This window comes from Nerophis ophidion, linkage group LG17 (assembly GCF_033978795.1).
Source record: "Nerophis ophidion isolate RoL-2023_Sa linkage group LG17, RoL_Noph_v1.0, whole genome shotgun sequence".
Taxonomy (NCBI): domain Eukaryota; kingdom Metazoa; phylum Chordata; class Actinopteri; order Syngnathiformes; family Syngnathidae; genus Nerophis; species Nerophis ophidion.
The window spans coordinates 46,473,218-46,490,813 of record NC_084627.1 but is presented as its reverse complement, the minus strand read 5'-3'; the positions used below and the strand labels follow the sequence as shown (position 1 = coordinate 46,490,813).

General features: G+C 42.0%; 1 protein-coding gene across 2 annotated transcripts in view; it reads right to left on the bottom strand.

Moving 5' to 3' along the window:
• Positions 1 to 2,131: 2,131 nt before the first annotated feature.
• Positions 2,132 to 17,596, bottom strand: part of lrrtm4l1 (leucine rich repeat transmembrane neuronal 4 like 1) — a 139,592-nt gene continuing 124,127 nt past the window's right edge. For both annotated transcript variants that reach the window (XR_009802473.1, XM_061877069.1), the window contains exon 3: positions 2,132 to 2,831. Coding sequence is in view for 1 of the 2 variants with exons in the window: in XM_061877069.1 (XP_061733053.1) it covers positions 2,766 to 2,831 (66 nt within the window). In the remaining variant the exon portion in view is untranslated. The remainder of the gene's footprint in view (positions 2,832 to 17,596) is intronic.

Genomic DNA, 17,596 nt, shown 5'->3' with positions numbered 1-17,596 from the left:
GAATGCGCTGAGCAGGTCAGAAAAAGAAACCCTGCCGTCTACTTCACACACGAAATGATGAAGGCCTTCAAATTCTGTACAGTGATAATGAAGTAAAGAAAAATATGCTGAAATAAAACAAACGTCATTGAGATTTTTTCCCATCAAGTCCGGCGCGCTGACAGCAAAAGCAGTGCATTCGGGGTTTTTCTTGTTTGTTTTTTTTTATGGTAAAAACTGGGCAAACAAAGACCTTTAAAGTACAACATTAACAACATCGTATTCTTAGAAAATTACATTTTCTTCATGGCAAGAGCTTCTCTCGCTCTTTTTCTACTCACCTCCTGATTGCATTTTCCGGTCAAACTAAGAAAACCACTTTGAACGAAAAAAGTAAAACCAAATAAATGTAAAAACCTGCAAAAGTCATTGGCTTGGGATAGTCCGGGGGTCAGCAACCCGCGGCTCTGGAGCCACATGCGGCTCTTTAGCACGCACCTGTATAGGATTAATGAATCCTCTCGCACTCTTTAAAAGGGCGGCAGGGAGAGAGGGGGAGAAACAACGATGGAACGAGACGAAGCGCATGAAACCCGAAAGAGAGGGAGAGCGAGAGGCAGATGACGCGGACGACTGAAAAGAAACGCTTCGTCTCGTTCCGTCGTTGTTTCTCCCCACGTCCATGGCTGCCGTCCTTTTAAAAAGTGTGAGATTTCATTAATCCTATACAGGTGCGCGATCCACGCACCTGATTTTGATTGTGGCGTCGCTCCCGGCACTCGATCGCCATCCCCGCCTCCTCGCCGCCGTCATGCCCTGCCTCTCTTATCGGACAGTGGGCTCCGCCTACCCACAATCACATTTCAAGATTTACGTCAGCCTGTGATACGTAATCATTTTGATAGAAGGCTAATGTAGCTAATTAGCCGCTTACATCATGGGTGTCAAACTCTGGCCCGCGGGCCAAATTCGGCCCGCCGTTTAATTTAATTTGGCCCTTGAGGCGATATCAATTTAGCATTAGAGCTGGCCCGCCGGTGTTATACAGGGTAGGTGCCGCTGTAACACCGCATTCACCGCTTGCCAACCCTCCTAATTTTCCCGAAGTTCAGTGCCCCTCCCGAAAATCTCCCGGGGCAACCATTCTCCCGAATTTCTACCGATTTCCACCTGGACAACTATATTGGGGGCGTGCATTTAAGGCACTGCCTTTAGCGTTCTCTACAACCTGTCGCCACGTCCGCTTTTCCTCCATAATAAGAGCGTGTCACATAATATTTGTGCCTTTTACACACACACACACACGCACAAGTGAATGCAAGGCATACTTGGTCAACAGCCATACAGGTCACACTGACGGTGGCCGTAAAAACAACTTTAACACTGTTACAAATATTCGCCACACTGTGAACCCGCACCAAACAAGAATGACAAACACATTCCGGGTGAACATCCGCACCGTAACACAACCGAACAAATACCCAGAACCCCCTTGCAGCACTAACTCTTCCGGGAAACTTCCAGCAAACTGAGCAATAATTAACGATTTATTCGTGCATTTTCTCTTGCTACTTCAAGGCTTGAATGTTTGGTTCAGTCATTATTGTTATTTTATTTTCAAATGTATTAATAGCCTGTGGGAAAAAATGTGATATTTACCTCAGAAGATTGCAAATAGAAAAAAAGGCATAAAATTTTTATTTAAATTTTATTTGATATGCCATTGATATTTTGGGGATAGGTTGATTGGCAACACTAAATTGGCCCTAGTGTGCGAATGTGAGTGTGAATGTTGTCTATCTATCTGTGACTTGTCCAGGGTGTATCCCGCCTTCCGCCCGATTGTAGCTGAGATAGGCGCCAGCACCCCCTGCAACCCCAAAAAGGGAATAATAATGGATGGCATTGATATTTTTTTTAATTATTATTATTATTATTTGAAACTGATTTTGCATGTCACTTAAGTTATTTAAGCCTTGCTTTTTCAATATTTAATGCAAAACTCGTTTGGGTCCTTATTAAAAGGTTCATTTGTTCAACCTTGGCCCGCCGCTTTGTTCCGTGTAAAATTTTGGCCCACTCTGTATTTGAGTTTGACACCCCTGACTTTCATCATGTGTTGGCGTCATTATAACACTTATATGAGTCCTTCATTTGTGGTCCAATATGGCTCTTTTCACCATTTGGAGTTCCCGACCCCTGGGATAATCTCAGCTCTTACCGATTTGCCCGTAAACCTGGTAAAGCTTGTTTATCTTTACCAACAAGTGCAAAATACAAACAAACAAAAAAACACACTGATTCTGATCCAGTTAGGCACATACACACCAATCAAGTCTCGTGAAAGTGTCCAAAAAAAAAAAAAAAAATCTACCTTATAAGATGCTTCCTGTTGTAAACAAAATCTATTTTTAATCAGGCAGGGGTCCGTCCAGGCGGTGCATCTTCACCAGTAGCACATGTTAAAGCCTCTTACAATATGTACAGTACAAGTCTCTTTCTTCCAACTCAATCAAATTGTCCTGGCGGAAATCCCCGAGCGTCAAGATGAGTCATTTTCCCGTATTCGCGTCCACGGTTCGCCGTCGGCATCGGGAAATTCCGACCGTTTCGTTTCGAAGTTATTAAAAAGGTATTACTACCTCTCAGTGTATCTTGGGGATGTTTCTTGGGAGTTTTTTTTTCACTGAAGAATCTGAATAGGATCCTTACGGGTTCTTTGGGTAGCTATCCTCGTGTTTGTGTTAAGATGATTTTTTTTTTTCCACGGTCCAAAGCGGTCCTTCTTAATGGATGGTAGTCAGATCCCCCAGCCAGGCGCCGGGTAAGGGCCGTGGACATGTGTACTCATTCTGGAAGAAAACAAATAGAAAGACGGAGTTAGAATCATCGCAGGCAAGTGATGCTAAAGAGCTGATCTACAAACCCTGTTTCCATATGAGTTGGGATATTGCGTTTGATGTAAATATAAACAGAATACAATAGTTTGCAAATCCTTTTCAACCCATATTCAGTTGAATGCACTACAAAGACAGATATTTGATTTTCAAAATAATAATAAAACGTTATTTTTTTTTTGCAAATAATAATTAACGTAGACTTTCATGGCTGCAACACTTGCCAAAGTAGTTGGGAAAGGGCATGTTCACCAATGTGTTGCAAACCCCGTTTCCATATCAGTTGGGAAATTGTGTTAGATGTAAATATAAACGGAATACAATGATTTGCAAATCATTTTCAACCCATATTCAGTTGAATGCACTACAAAGACAAGATAATTGATGTTCAAACTCATAAACTTGATATTTTTTTTGCGAATAATAATTAACTTAGAATTTCATGGCTGCAACACTTGCCAAAGTAGTTGGGAAAGGGCATGTTCACCACTGTGTTGCAAACCCGTTTCCATATCAGTTGGGAAATTGTGTTAGATGTAAATATAAACGGAATACAATGATTTGTGAATCATTGTCAACCCATATTCAGTTGAATATGCTACAAAGACAAGATAATTGATGTTCAAACTCATAAACTTGATATTTTTTTCGCGAATAATAATTAACTTAGAATTTCATGGCTGCAACACTTGCCAAAGTAGTTGGGAAAGGGCATGTTCACCACTGTGTTGCAAAGCCGTTTCCATATGAGTTGGGAAATCGTGTTAGATGTAAATATAAACGGAATACAATGATTTGCGAATCCTGTTGATCAGGGGCAGTAGCTCCACAGCCACAGATCCACTATTAACCACTAATATCACAGTCAAAATGAAAGCTTGTTCCCATAGGCACCATAAACTGTTAATAATGTCTCGACAAAAGTGTATATTATATATACTATTATATTTATAGTATTTATATAGGTGTGTGTGTGTGTGTGTGTGTGTGTGTGTGATGGATATGTGTGTATTTTGGGTATATGCATGTGTGTATGTATGTGATTATGTGTGTATATGTATGTATGTGTGTATATATGTATATATATATATAAATTGTATATATGTGTGTACATATGTATATATGTAAGTGTGTGTGAATTTAAATGTATTTTATATAGACAATATATAGCAGCAACCACTGAATTGAATTATATTATATATATTATTGTATAATATATTGTATATATATATATATATTGTGTATGTATAGGGGTGGGACCTAATAAGTTTACTTCTTCCCACTCCCTTTTGAGCCAATCTTGACATCTACAAAAGATTAGTCACATGTAATGTTTTCAATGTAGGTGTAAAAATAATGTATCTATATATTTCTTTTGTATTTTATGTCATTCTCTTGTTTTGTTTGCATGGCTCAAAATAAACCATTCATTCATTCATTCATTGTCAACCCATATTCAGTTGAATATGCTACAAAGACAACATATTTGATGTTTAAACTGGTATTTTTGATTTTTAGAATTTGATACCAGGAACACGTGACAAAGAAGTTGGGAAAGGTGGCAATAAGTACTGATAAAGTTGAGGAAAGCTCATCAAACACTTATTTGGCACCTCCCACAGGTGTAGTACTAAAACCCGTTCAAACTTGATAGGGCACGCAAAGTTAAACTACGAAGGGCCCGCCCATCCATTCTCTGCCGCTTGTCCTGTTCGGGTCGCGACGGGGTGCTAGAGTCTATCTCAGCGGCATAGCTCGGTTGGTAGAGTGGCCGTGCCAGCAACTTGAGGGGTGCAGGTTCGATTCCCGCTTCCGCCATCCTAGCCACTGCCGTTGTGTCCTTGGGCAAGACACTTTACCCACCTGCTCCCAGTGCCACCCACACTGGTTTAAATGTAACTTAGATATTGGGTTTCGCTATGTAAAGCGCTTTGAGTCACTTGAGAAAAGCGCTATATAAATATAAGTCACCTCACTACAATCGAGCGGAAGGCGGCGTACACCCTGGACAAGTCGCCACCTCATCGCAGGGCCAACATAGATAGACAGACAACACTCACATTTAGTGTTGCCAATCTACCGATCCCCAGGTGCATGTCTTTGGAGGTGGGAGTACCTGGAGGGAACCCACACAGTCACGGGGAGAACATGCAAACTCCAAACAGAAAGATCCAGAGCCCGGGATCGAACCCAGGACTGCTCAGGACCTTTGTATAGTGAGGTACATGCACTAACCCCTGTTCCACCGTGCTGCCCATACTACTAAGGGTAATTTCTCTTAAATGAGTAAGATAGCGGGTGCAATATATTTTATGCTGATTATCAGAATACATTTAAAACTGGGAGGAGGAGATATACCGTATTTTCCGGACCATAGGGCACACCGGATTAAAATGTCCACGGCCGATGAATTATCTATTTTCGATCTTTTTTCATTATGAGGTGCACCAGAATATAAGGCCCAGTAAAGGACTCATATTATTATAATTGTTTTCTAAATGTAAAATACTTTCTTGTGGTCTACATAACATGTAATGGTGGTTCTTTGCTCAAAATGTTGCATAGATTATGTTTTACAGATTGATTGATTGATTGATTGAAACTTTTATTAGTAGATTGCACAGTACAGTACATATTCCGTGCGATTGACCAGAAAATGATAACACCCGAATACGTTTTTCAACTTGTTTAAGTCGGGGTCCATGTTAATCAATTCATGGATCATCTTCAAGTTGCTTTCTGACAGTCAGGATGCGCCGTTTTGTGGGCGGTCTTATTTACGTGGCTCACCTTTGACAGCGTCTTCTTTGATCTAGCGGTGTAGCGTGCAAGGACGGGAGTGGAAGAAGTGTCAAAAGATGGAGCTAACTGTTTTAATGACATTCGGAGTTTGCGTCAATCAACAACGGAGCAGCATCTCCTCATCCGTGGCTCACTAGTGCAACAACAACGCTGGAAATATGTCCTGTGAAAATCCGTCCGACCGGAACTCTCTAATAACTAATGTTCCTTAGGTGAATAATATAAACTCACTACACCGGTATGTTTTAGCACTAAAATGGCGAGTTTACTGACAGATATAAGTAAGAACTTTACACTACTTTATATTAGAAATGGCAACAGCGGAGGTGTGACGAATCCGGAGGATCGTGATGCAGAGTCGTTCTCTCAATGATGCAGTTGGGCTCGAACACAGCGTGAAGGTAAGACAAACTGATTTATTTAATAAATAAAAGAGACTATGAAACCGAAAAACTTGCAGAAGGCACAAAAGGCAAAACAAACAGAACTAGCATGGGAGCTAGAAAAAAACAAAAGCGCTAGCATGTGAGCTAGAGAACTAACAAAGGATTAGCGCGGAAGCTAGCAAGTACAGATCAGGTCATCAAAGTTGTCACTGTTGTGTAAAACACAAACTAGAAGGCAAGACTGAATGAACAGAAAAGGCAGGCTTAAATCAGGTCAGTAATTACAAAAAAAGGTGTGCGTCCGGAAACAAGTGGCAGGTGAAACTAATAAGTAACTATGGTGACAAGATCAAACAAGGACGTGCAACCAGGAACTAAGGCAAACATTAGCAGACTCAAAACCAAAACATAATATGATCCGGGCAGCGGATCATTAACAGGAGGATGAATGTCCCATAACAAGAAGATAGAGAAAAAGAAGCTTATTGTCTATGTGGTCGGCACGGACTACACAGGCGGACGGGCGCACATTTTCAGGACTTATGCAGATCCCAAAATACAGATCAGCTGGTACCAGGAGGAAATAAAAGTTGGTTTTGCATAATATTGCGAAACAAAACACCCAATAAAATGTCTGCGAACAGGTGCCATTTTGCGGCCCTTATACACACCCCATAATAATACTCGTGTGTTGAAGAGTACGTCTGACTACTGTAGTCGTGACGCGCCGACAATCCATCAAGCGGTGCGGCTTCATAGCCTTTTGAGCGCCGTGTGGAACATTTAAATTTGTGGTGTCGTTTACTGGCATCTTATTGCAGTCTACACATATTTCTTATGTGTGGTTACACTTCTCATTACATCTTAAACCAAATAAAATGGCTTCGAGGTTGGTAAGCACAACCCAAATTATTCTGTACGTTAGGCGCACTGTCGAGTTTTGAGAAAATGAAAGTATTTTAAGTGTGCTTTATAGTTATTTTTTTCCCCTTTTTGCAATTCTACCTTGTCTACCCTCTCTGCATCCTGGGGCCACACCCTTGACCAAGACCTTAACATAACCACTCCAGAACTGGTTCTGCAATTTACTTAGTGTAGCTCTGTTGGTAGAGTGGCCGTGCCAGCAACTTGAGGGTTGCAGGCTCGATTCCCGCTTCCGCCGTCCTAGTCACTGCCGTTGTGTCCTTGGGCAAGACACTCTACCCACCTGCTCCCAGTGCCACCCACACTGCTTTAAATGTAACTTAGATATTGGGTTTCACTATGTAAAGCGCTTTGAGTCACCAGAGAAAAGCGCTATATAAATATAATTCAATACTTTCTTGACAAGGAATAAACATATGAGGAAAAACAGAGGTCATCCTCCAAAAAAGCCAGAAAAAAAAGAATAATTCATGGATTAAAAGCCAAAATTTGCATATTTTTCACATTATATTTTATTCATCATGATATCATTAATGTTACTTTTTTTTTTCATTGTTTTTTCACTACTTTTAATCCGACGCTGCGTAGGAACAGCACTTTGGGCAACAGGCGAGTGTAGAGAGCAGAGTATTGTTAGCGAAGGGCAGATCTCAACAGGATACAGGACTCCCGACGAGCAGGACCTGAGCTGAACTTAGATTTTGATTTGTCGGACAGACAAGTCTTCACATGCCGGTTTATCAGCAGGCCGGCGGGCTCTGCGTGACGAGCATCACAACCCAGTACACAAAAATAGATAAATCCTGATGTTTTTTTCTGAGCATCTGCACAAATTCATGTGCTGTTATGCCCAATATTCAAATTGAGTCTGATGGACTATTCTAGAACTACTTTCAGCTTTTCAAGTTATTGGCAAGGAAACTTTTATAGAATTGGACATTTGTCGGAAAGAGGAGCAAAGAAGAGATGTGATTGATGCCCTTAACCCGGGGGTCGGCAACCTGAGGATCTAGAGCCGCATTCGGCTCTTTAACACCGTCCTAGTGGCTCCCTGGAGCTTTTTGAAAAATTTATGAAAATGGAAAAAGTTTGTTTTAATATGGTTTATGTCGGAAGAAAAAATAACACAGACCTTCCTAATTGTTAGAAACCCCACTATTTATATCAAACATGTGTGAAGAGGCGCAGCTGAAGGGCCAACAGCGGGGTAGGACACGCTGTAGCCCTGCCCAAGATGGCGGCAAGGAGGCGGGGAATGCCGGGAGCGACGCCGCCGCAATCAAATTCAGGAAATCGGGAAGCGATTAACAATAATCCTGACACTGTATAAAAGGGGAGAAGGAGGCAAGATCGAAGAGGAAGGAGGAGAGTATGCGGCGCATGAGAAGCGAGAGCAACAGAGCGCAAGACGAGAACGACGACGAGGGCGGCTGAAAAGCAGACCCGGAACGAGCAGTGGAGGAAGGAGCTGAAAAGCGATCCGAGCTGCGACCAAGCTTTATTCAATCAATCAATCAATCAATGTTTACTTATATAGCCCTAAATCCCTAGTGTCTCAAAGGGCTGCACAAACCACCACACAAACCACTACGACATCCTCAGTAGGCCCACATAAGGGCAAGGAAATCTCACACCCAGTGGGACGTCCGTGACAATGATGACTATGAGAACCTTGGAGAGGAGGAAAGCAATGGATGTCGAGCGGGTCTAGCATGATACTGTGAAAGTTCAATCCGTAATGGATCCAACACAGTCGCGAGAGTCCAGCCCAAAGCGGATCCAACACAGCAGCGAGAGTCCCGTTCACAGCGGAGCAAGCAGGAAAACGTCCCAAGCGGAGGCGGATCAGCAGCGCAGAGATGTCCCCAGCCGATACACAGGCGAGCAGTACATGGCCACCGGATCGGACCGGAACCCCTTCAATAGGGGGAGTGGGACATAGGAGAAAAAGAAAAGAAACGGCAGATCAACTGGTCTAAAAAGGGAGTCTATTTAAAGGCTAGAGTATACGAATGAGTTTTAAGGTGAGACTTAAATGCTTCTACTGTGGTACAAGGAGGAAAATAAAAGAAACGGCAGATTATTGAAAAATAAAGAAGTCAAACCTGCTCAAATCATGTCCTTCCTGGGTGGTCCATTGAACCCGCACGACGACAACGAGCGACTGTCACAACATGCTTCCCGGATGAGAGTATTTGGCAAGCGGCGCTTTGTCCTACGACGTATTATTTTCGGGTCTCCCCATGTCTAGCATTAAAAGATTACAGTTGGTACAAAATGCGGCTGCTAGACTTTTGACAAGAACCAGAAAGTCTGATCACATTACGCCTGTACTGTATATACCTTTATATACATATATACATACATATATACCTATACTGTATATACCTTTATATACATATATACATACATATATACCTATACTGTACATACCTTTATATACATATATACATACATATATACCTATACTGTATATACCTTTATATACATATATACATACATATATACCTGTACTGTATATACCTTTATATACATATATACATACATATATACCTATACTGTATATACCTTTATATACATATATACATACATATATACCTATACTGTATATACCTTTATATACATATATACATACATATATACCTATACTGTATATACCTTTATATACATATATACATACATATATACCTGTACTGTATATACCTTTATATACATATATACATACATATATACCTATACTGTATATAACTTTATATACATATATACATACATATATACCTGTACTGTATATACCTTTATATACATATATACATACATATATACCTATACTGTATATACCTTTATATACATATATACATACATATATACCTATACTGTATATACCTTTATATACATATATACATACATATATACCTATACTGGCTCACCTGCACTGGCTTCCTGTGCACTTAAGATGTGACTTTAAGGTTTTACTACTAACGTATAAAATACTACACGGTCTAGCTCCATCCTATCTTGCAGATTGTATTGTACCATATGTCCCGGCAAGAAATCTGCCTTCAAAGGACTCCGGCTTATTAGTGATTCCCAAAGCCCAAAAAAAGTCTGCGGGCTATAGAGCGTTTTCATTTCGGGCTCCAGTACTCTGGAATGCCCTCCCGGTAAAAGTTTTAGATGCCACCTCAGTAGAAGCATTTAAGTCTCACCTTAAAACTCATTTGTATACCCTAGCCTTTAAATAGACTCCCTTTTTAGACCAGTTGATCTGCCGTTTCTTTTCTTTTTCTCCTATGTCCCACTCTCCCCTGTGGAGGGGGTCCGGTCCGATCCGGTGGCCATGTACTGCTTGCCTGTGTATCGGCTGGGGACATCTCTGCGCTGCTGATCCGCCTCCGCTTGGGATGGTTTCCTGCTGGCTCCCCTGTGAACGGGACTCTCGCTGCTGTGTTGGATCCGCTTTGGACTGGACTCTCGCTGCTGTGTTGGATCCGCTTTGGACTGGACTCTCGCGACTGTGTTGGATCCATTACGGATTGAACTTTCACAGTATCATGTTAGACCCGCTCGACATCCATTGCTTTCCTCCTCTCCAAGGTTCTCATAGTCATCATTGTCACCGACGTCCCACTGGGTGTGAGTTTTCCTTGCCCTTATGTGGGCCTACCGAGGATGTGGTAGTGGTTTGTGTTGTGGTTTGTGCAGCCCTTTGAGACACTAGTGATTTAGGGCTATATAAGTGAACATTGATTGATTGATTGATTGAAATATGTTGAGAAAACTGCCGCAGACGAGTAAACAAAGTTTTGACACACAAGATGGCGGCTGCCTGGAAGGATTATGGGTAATCGCCACTAGCGGAAACCCATCTATTAGGCTACTTCCTAGAATACGAGGCACGAAACCACACGAGCTGCTCACTGGCACATAGACACATTAAGTATAAACATGCTGTACTTAATTAATCCTGCCAAGGAAATGAGTACAATTAAAACAAGCGAAGAAGTCAATTACATTAGCAGATGTACCCACTTTGTATCCGTCTTTCCACGCTATCATCAATATTGCAGATGTCTTGCTTTGCAACTGGTAATGGAGCAATTAGCGGCGCAGTAGTCTATTTTGTTTGCTCTTCCTGTACTGTACATTCTCTTTGTACAGTTTACCAAACTGCAGGGATCGCAGTGCCTTCTTGTGGTAACTTAAATACTGGAATAATTTTACTGTAATTATGTTTTTAGGCTTGTTTTGCATTCCACTGTAACCCCAGAACCTTGACACAAGTGTCATAATGATGTTACACAATGAGTTTGCATACCGTATTTCCTTGAATTTCCACAGGGTCCAACTCGTCACGTCACGAGTGACACTTCACCTGTCATCATTTTCAAAATGGAGGAGGCTGATTTCAATCATTTCAATAACATTTCCGGCCTTCTCGTTGCACTTGTGAGCCACGGATGAGGAGATGCTGCTCCGTTATTGATTGAAGTAAAGTCTGAATGTCATTAAAACAGTTAGCGCCATCTTTTGATAGTTTTTACACTCCTGTCCTTGCACGCTACACCGCTAAAAAAAGATGACGGGGAGAAGACGCTATCGAAGGTGAGCCACGTAAATAAGACCGCCCACAAAACGCCGCATACAGTAGCGACTATCAGAAAGCGGCTTGAAGATGATCTGTAAAACATCATCCATGCAACATTTTGACTTAAGAAACACCAATACATGTTATGTAGACCAGTGGTCCCCAACCTTTTCGTAGCTGTGGACCGGTCAACGCTTGATATGAAAAATTGAGGTTTTTGTCATGAAAAAGGGAGGGTTTTTTTGGGAGGGTGCACTAATCGTAAGTGTATCTTGTGTTTTTTATGTTGTTTTAATAAAAAAAATAAAATAGAAAAAAATAATAAAAAAAAAAAAAAATAAATAAATTAAATAATTTATATAGCGCTTTTCTCTAGTGACTCAAAGCGCTTTTACATAGTGAAACCCAATATCTAAGTTGCATTTAAACCAGTGTGGGTGGTACTGGGAGCAGGTGGGTGAAGTGTCTTGCCCAAGGACACGACGGCAGTGACTAGGATGGAGGGCGCGGGGATCGAGCCTGGAACCCTCAAGTTGCTGGCACGGCCGCTCTACCAACCGAGCTATATATTTTTTTTAATTTTAAAATTAATAAAAAATGATGGTTGGGGACCACTGATGTAGACCACAAAAAAGTATTTTGCATTTAGAATAAAAAAATTAAAAATATGACCCCTTTGAAAATAGACCTGCCTGGACCCGTGTCATGTTCTGTGGTCTGGATTTTGCTTAGTTATGTTCTGTTTTGTTTTTGACTCCATTAGTTCCCGTTTTTGTGCACCCTGGTTTGTTTTAATTTCCATGACAACCATTAGTTTCACCTGCGTCATTTGTTTGAAGTCACGCACCCCGTTGTTAATCATGTCACTATTTAAGCCTGTTCATTTTCTGTTGGTCGTGCTGGTGTCATCACTCTTGTTTTTGCTCTTTTTTGCACTATCCATGCCATAGTTCGTACTGATGTTCATTGTTCATGCTGCTTTGCTCATGTCACAGTAAGTGTTGTTTGTTTTATGTTCATAGTTTATGTTGAAGTATTTGTTTTGTTCCCTACGTTAAGTTTTGTGCCTCCATATCGAGTGCCATTTGTTTGTAGCTTTTGAGTTACCGTATTTCCTTGAATTGCCGCCGGGTATATAGTATGCGCCTGACTAGAATTACTACCAGGTCAAACTTGTTTCGCAAAATAATTAGCGAATGCTTAGCATTACCGCCAGCTCAGGATTAACGCCGGGTCAAACTCGTATTGCAAAATATTGTTTTTATTAGCGCAGGTCTAGAATCTCCGCCGGGTCAAACTCGTTTTGCCAAATAATTAGCATATGCCTAGAATTTCCGCCGGGTCAAACTCGTCACGTCACGAGTGACACTTCACCTGTCATCATTTTCAAAATGGAGGAGGCTGATTTTAATAATTTGACATCACACAAAGGGATTTAAGGTCCGAGCTATTAAATATGCTAAAAAGAACAGTAAGCAGCTATGTTTTATTAATGTACCGTAGCTGTGTGTGTCAAATATGAGTCATTAAATGACTCCCGCCTTCTGGTGGTAGAGGGCGCTAGTGATCCTTCTTGCGACTACTTGGCTGCAGAACAAATGACAACAAGCAGCAAGAGTGAGCAGTGATCGTTTATTTTTTCCTCTCGCTTGCACTTTTAACATGGAGGATTACATATCTAAAATAAAACAGTTTTCTAAACTGGACTTTCAATCGAAGCAGGAGGTAATAAAGGAAGATCTCCATCGAGACAGAGAGACTTTAAAAACTGAAGAAAGATAAGGAAGACTTCTATAAACAAGTTATCGATGCTTTTGATCAGAAGGAGCTGCCCATGGACTTCATTTATGAGTAAAGGTAAGACCATAATAAAGTTTTTTTTAATTAAATGTGCTTTTCATGATGGTATCCTTACATCACACTCAAATTTATAAGCGCAGGCCTAAATTTACCGCATGCCTTTGGTAAGCGCCGGAGTGAGAAGAGGTTTTAAATTAATTAGCACCCTGGCGGCAATTCAAGGAAATACGGTAAGAATAAAATCATGTATTTACAATCCAATCAATCCAATCCACTTTATTTATATTAAACAACAATAACGTTTCCAAAGTGCTGCACAGCCATGTTAAAAACAATATTATGCCCCACCAATGACTGAATAAAACAAAAAATGAATAAAAATAAAACCAATAAAAACAATACAAAAACAAATATGATTAAAAACTATTTTAAAGGGTAAAATCAATTAAAACAGTAAAATAATAATCAAAGTGTATAAAAAACACAGAGGACAACAGAGGACCACACAACTCACGTAGTGTTAAAAGCCAAAGAATAAAAGTGGGTCTTAAGACCAGACTTAAAACACTCCACTGTGGAAGCAGTTTGAACATGGAGGGGCAGAGTGTTCCAGAGCTTAGGGCCGACCACAGAGAAGGCCCTGTCTCCCCTGGTCTTAAGTCTGGTCTTGGGCACCACGAGCTGGACCTGGCTCTCGGACCTCAGAGCGCGCGCAGGAATGTAAATTTGGATGAGGTCCGAGATATATTGAGGTGCCAGTCCATGTAAAGATTTAAAAACAAACAGCAATGTTTTCAAATCAATTTTAAAATGAACAGGGAGCCAGTGCAAACTCTGAAGAATTGGGGTTCTATGCTGGCGTTTCCTGGCCCCTGTTAAAAGTCCTGCTGCCGCATTCTGGACTAACTGCAACCGAGAGAGAGCTTTTTGGCTAATGCCAGCATAAAGTGCATTGCAGTAGTCCAGGCCACTTGAAATAAAAGCATGCACCACTTCTTCAAAAAGGTTAAAAGATAAAAACGGTTTAACCTTTACTAAAAGACGAAGGTGATAAAAACACGATTTTAAAACGCCATTGACTTGTTTGTCTAGTTTAAAATGGCTGTCTATAGTGACGCCAAGGCTGGTGACTTTGGGACGCACATCATTTTGCAATGGTCCCAAGTCAGTGAGGGCCGGACCAAAAACTAAAATTTCCGTTTTTTCCCTCATTCATTATTAAAAAATTCTGGGCTAACCAAGCCTTGACGTCACATAGACAGTTAAGAAGGTGTATTTACCTTTGCAATCCTGGAAAACAAACCCCACCAGAGTCCACATTCTGACAACCCGCTCATCAGCAGTGCGCCTTATGGCCCGGAAAATACGATAATATACTTTAGAGCTAATCGAGGTGTTGCCTAGAATGAAGCGCTTACTTCCTTGATGACGACGTCTGAAGTATTAAAAATAAAAGGTTTTCTTATCCCTGGTTGGAGACGTTTGCTTATCTTGTGCAATGTTTGCATAAGTAGGTTGACCTCGTTGATGTGTTTCGCTCGGCTTTAGCATTTAGAGTTGAAATTATCCCGGAGAAACTTGGCAAGCTTTATCGACAAGGACCCTTCAGTTGCATAGATGCAGAGCGACAGTTGCCTGGCCATCGATGCTGTTGATGATCTCTGTCAGGCCACATCAGGAGTATTTTGCCTCAAAGCACAGGAAGGCATTTAAAAAAAAAACATTCTAATATCCGAGACAAGCCCATAGCTGACAAGCCTCTGCAAAAATTGAGATCCCACTGTCGCCCTAATGCTCGCCTTTCAACATGTTTCTCATGACTTTTTTCTCCTCCGGTCTTGGCTTCCTGTCGGTGAACAAAGATGCTGGCAGGGGTCCTGGTGGTTTCAACATTAAACTATTTTGAAACCACCAGGATCGCCGCCTTGATACTCAGGAGATGACTTGGCTTCCGTAGCCGCGCTTGATTCTGTAGTTTCTTGCCAAAAGGGAAAAGACATTATATGCACTGAATTCGCTCGGATGTGAAAACCTCGGGTCTAAAAACCAGTCGCCTCTGGATTCCTGTTTTGCTTCGTGCAACACGCAGGGATAATTGAGCTGAAAGTCGCTAACGACCGCTGACATTAGTTAATCAATGTCAGTGTTGGGTTTGAAAAGGATAAACAGGGAATATCGCTGAATCTGAATCTAATTTAACATTAGCTCCATGGGGGAGTTGTTTACTCCATCCATCTATCCATCCGCTTATCCGAGGTCGGTTTGCGGGGGCAGCAGCCTAAGCAGGAAAGCCAAGACTTCCCTCTCCCCAGCCACTTCGTCCAGCTCCTCCCGGAGGATCCCGAGGTGCTCCCAGGCCAGCTGAGAGACTTCCCAACGTGTCCTGGGTCTTCCCCTGTGGGCGAAACACCTCCCTATGCCTTAACCACCTCATCTGGCTCCTCTCCATGTGGAGGAGCAGTGGCTTTAGTTTGAGCTCCTCCTGGATGACGGAGCTTCTCACCTTATCTCTAAAGGGGGACACCCGCCACCCGGCGGGGGAAACTCATTTCAACCCCTTGTACCCGTGATCTTGTCCTTTCGGTCATAACCCAAAACTCATGACCATAGGTGAGGATGGGAAGGTAGATCGACCGGTAAATTGAGAGCTTACACCTACCACCAGAGCCTGCCACCATGACCCCGCACTCCCCGCCTTATAAATAAATAAATAAATGGGTTATACTTGTATAGCGCTTTTCTACCTTCAAGGTACTCAAAACGCTTTGACACTACTTCGACATTTACCCATTCACACACACATTCACACACTGATGGAGGGAGCTGCCATGCAAGGCGCCAACCAGCACCCATCAGGAGCAAGGGTGAAGTGTCTTGCTCAGGACACAACGGACGTGACGAGGTTGGTACTAGGTGGCCTTCTGTTGCTAGATATCTCGAGATGTACATTGTAATATGTATATGTGCTTAGCTATGGAGGGTTTTTCCCACTCCAGACTGGGCCCCCTTAGGAGCCAAGTCTAGATTGTATTTTTTTACTCATCCTTCCCCAGGGATTTACCTTTTTCCCCGTCTTTTATGGGCCGCCTTGAGGCGACCCATCAGTGTTCCTGTTCTGTAACCCTGTACTCTGTTTGTTTGTCTACTCTTGAACGGGTTTGTGCTGAAAACAAAGATTTCTTGTACTTTTGCAATGCCAATAAAGACCTATCCTATCCTATCCTATCCTATCCTATCCTAACTTTGCCTTCCGGCTCAGCTCCTTCTTCACCACAACGGATCGATACAGCGTCCGCATTACTGAAGACGTCGTACCGATCTGACCTCACGATCCACTCTTCCCTCACTCGTGAACAAGACCCCGAGGAATTTGAACTCCTCTACTTGGGGCAAGATCTCCTCCCCAACCCGGAGACGGCACCCCACCTTTTTTCCGGACAAGAACCATGGACTCGGGTTACCAACATTCGCGGTCCTCTCGAAGGTTTCTCATAGTCATTCTACTCGACGTCCCACTGGGTTGTGAGTTTTTCCTTGCCCTTATGTGGGCTGTGAACCGCAGATGCGTTGTGGCTTGTGCAGCCCTTTGAGACACTTATAATTTAAGTCTATATGAATAAACATTGATGGATTGATTGACTCGAACTTGTAAGTGCTGATTCCAATCCGAGTCGCTTCATACTTTATTGTATCAATAAAATCATCCATCCATCCATTTTTACCGCTTATTCCCTTTTGGTTAGCGGGGGGCAGTAGTGCCTATCTAAGCTGCAATCGGGCGGAAGTCGTCGTACACCCTGGAAAAGTCGCCACCTCATCACAGGGCCAACACAGATAGAAATAAAATCAATATCCTCTCAACCAAGGGTCCTCAACATGCCCGCCAAACCTCACCCAAGTAAAGAAACCATTAAGTTGTACACAAAGCTGTTCAATATTGGAGGGTTTGCATAGTTTGCTCAATGGGTAATGATACTCACGCTCCAAACTCTGGGACAAGTCTTGGTGGTTGCTGACCCGTATCATTGTTTCTTAACTATACTATTATTTTCCCCTCACGTGCTGTGGGTGGACCCCTTTCATCCATTTCCGGGAAGTTCCTCAAGCAAAACTTCCTCAAGCAAAGCGTCAATGAATAAATGACAGGGCGCTTCATGTGAAATTTTACCGCAAACCTAATGACAGCCGCTTCCTGCTCTGTCACTGATTAAAGTTTAAAGGCA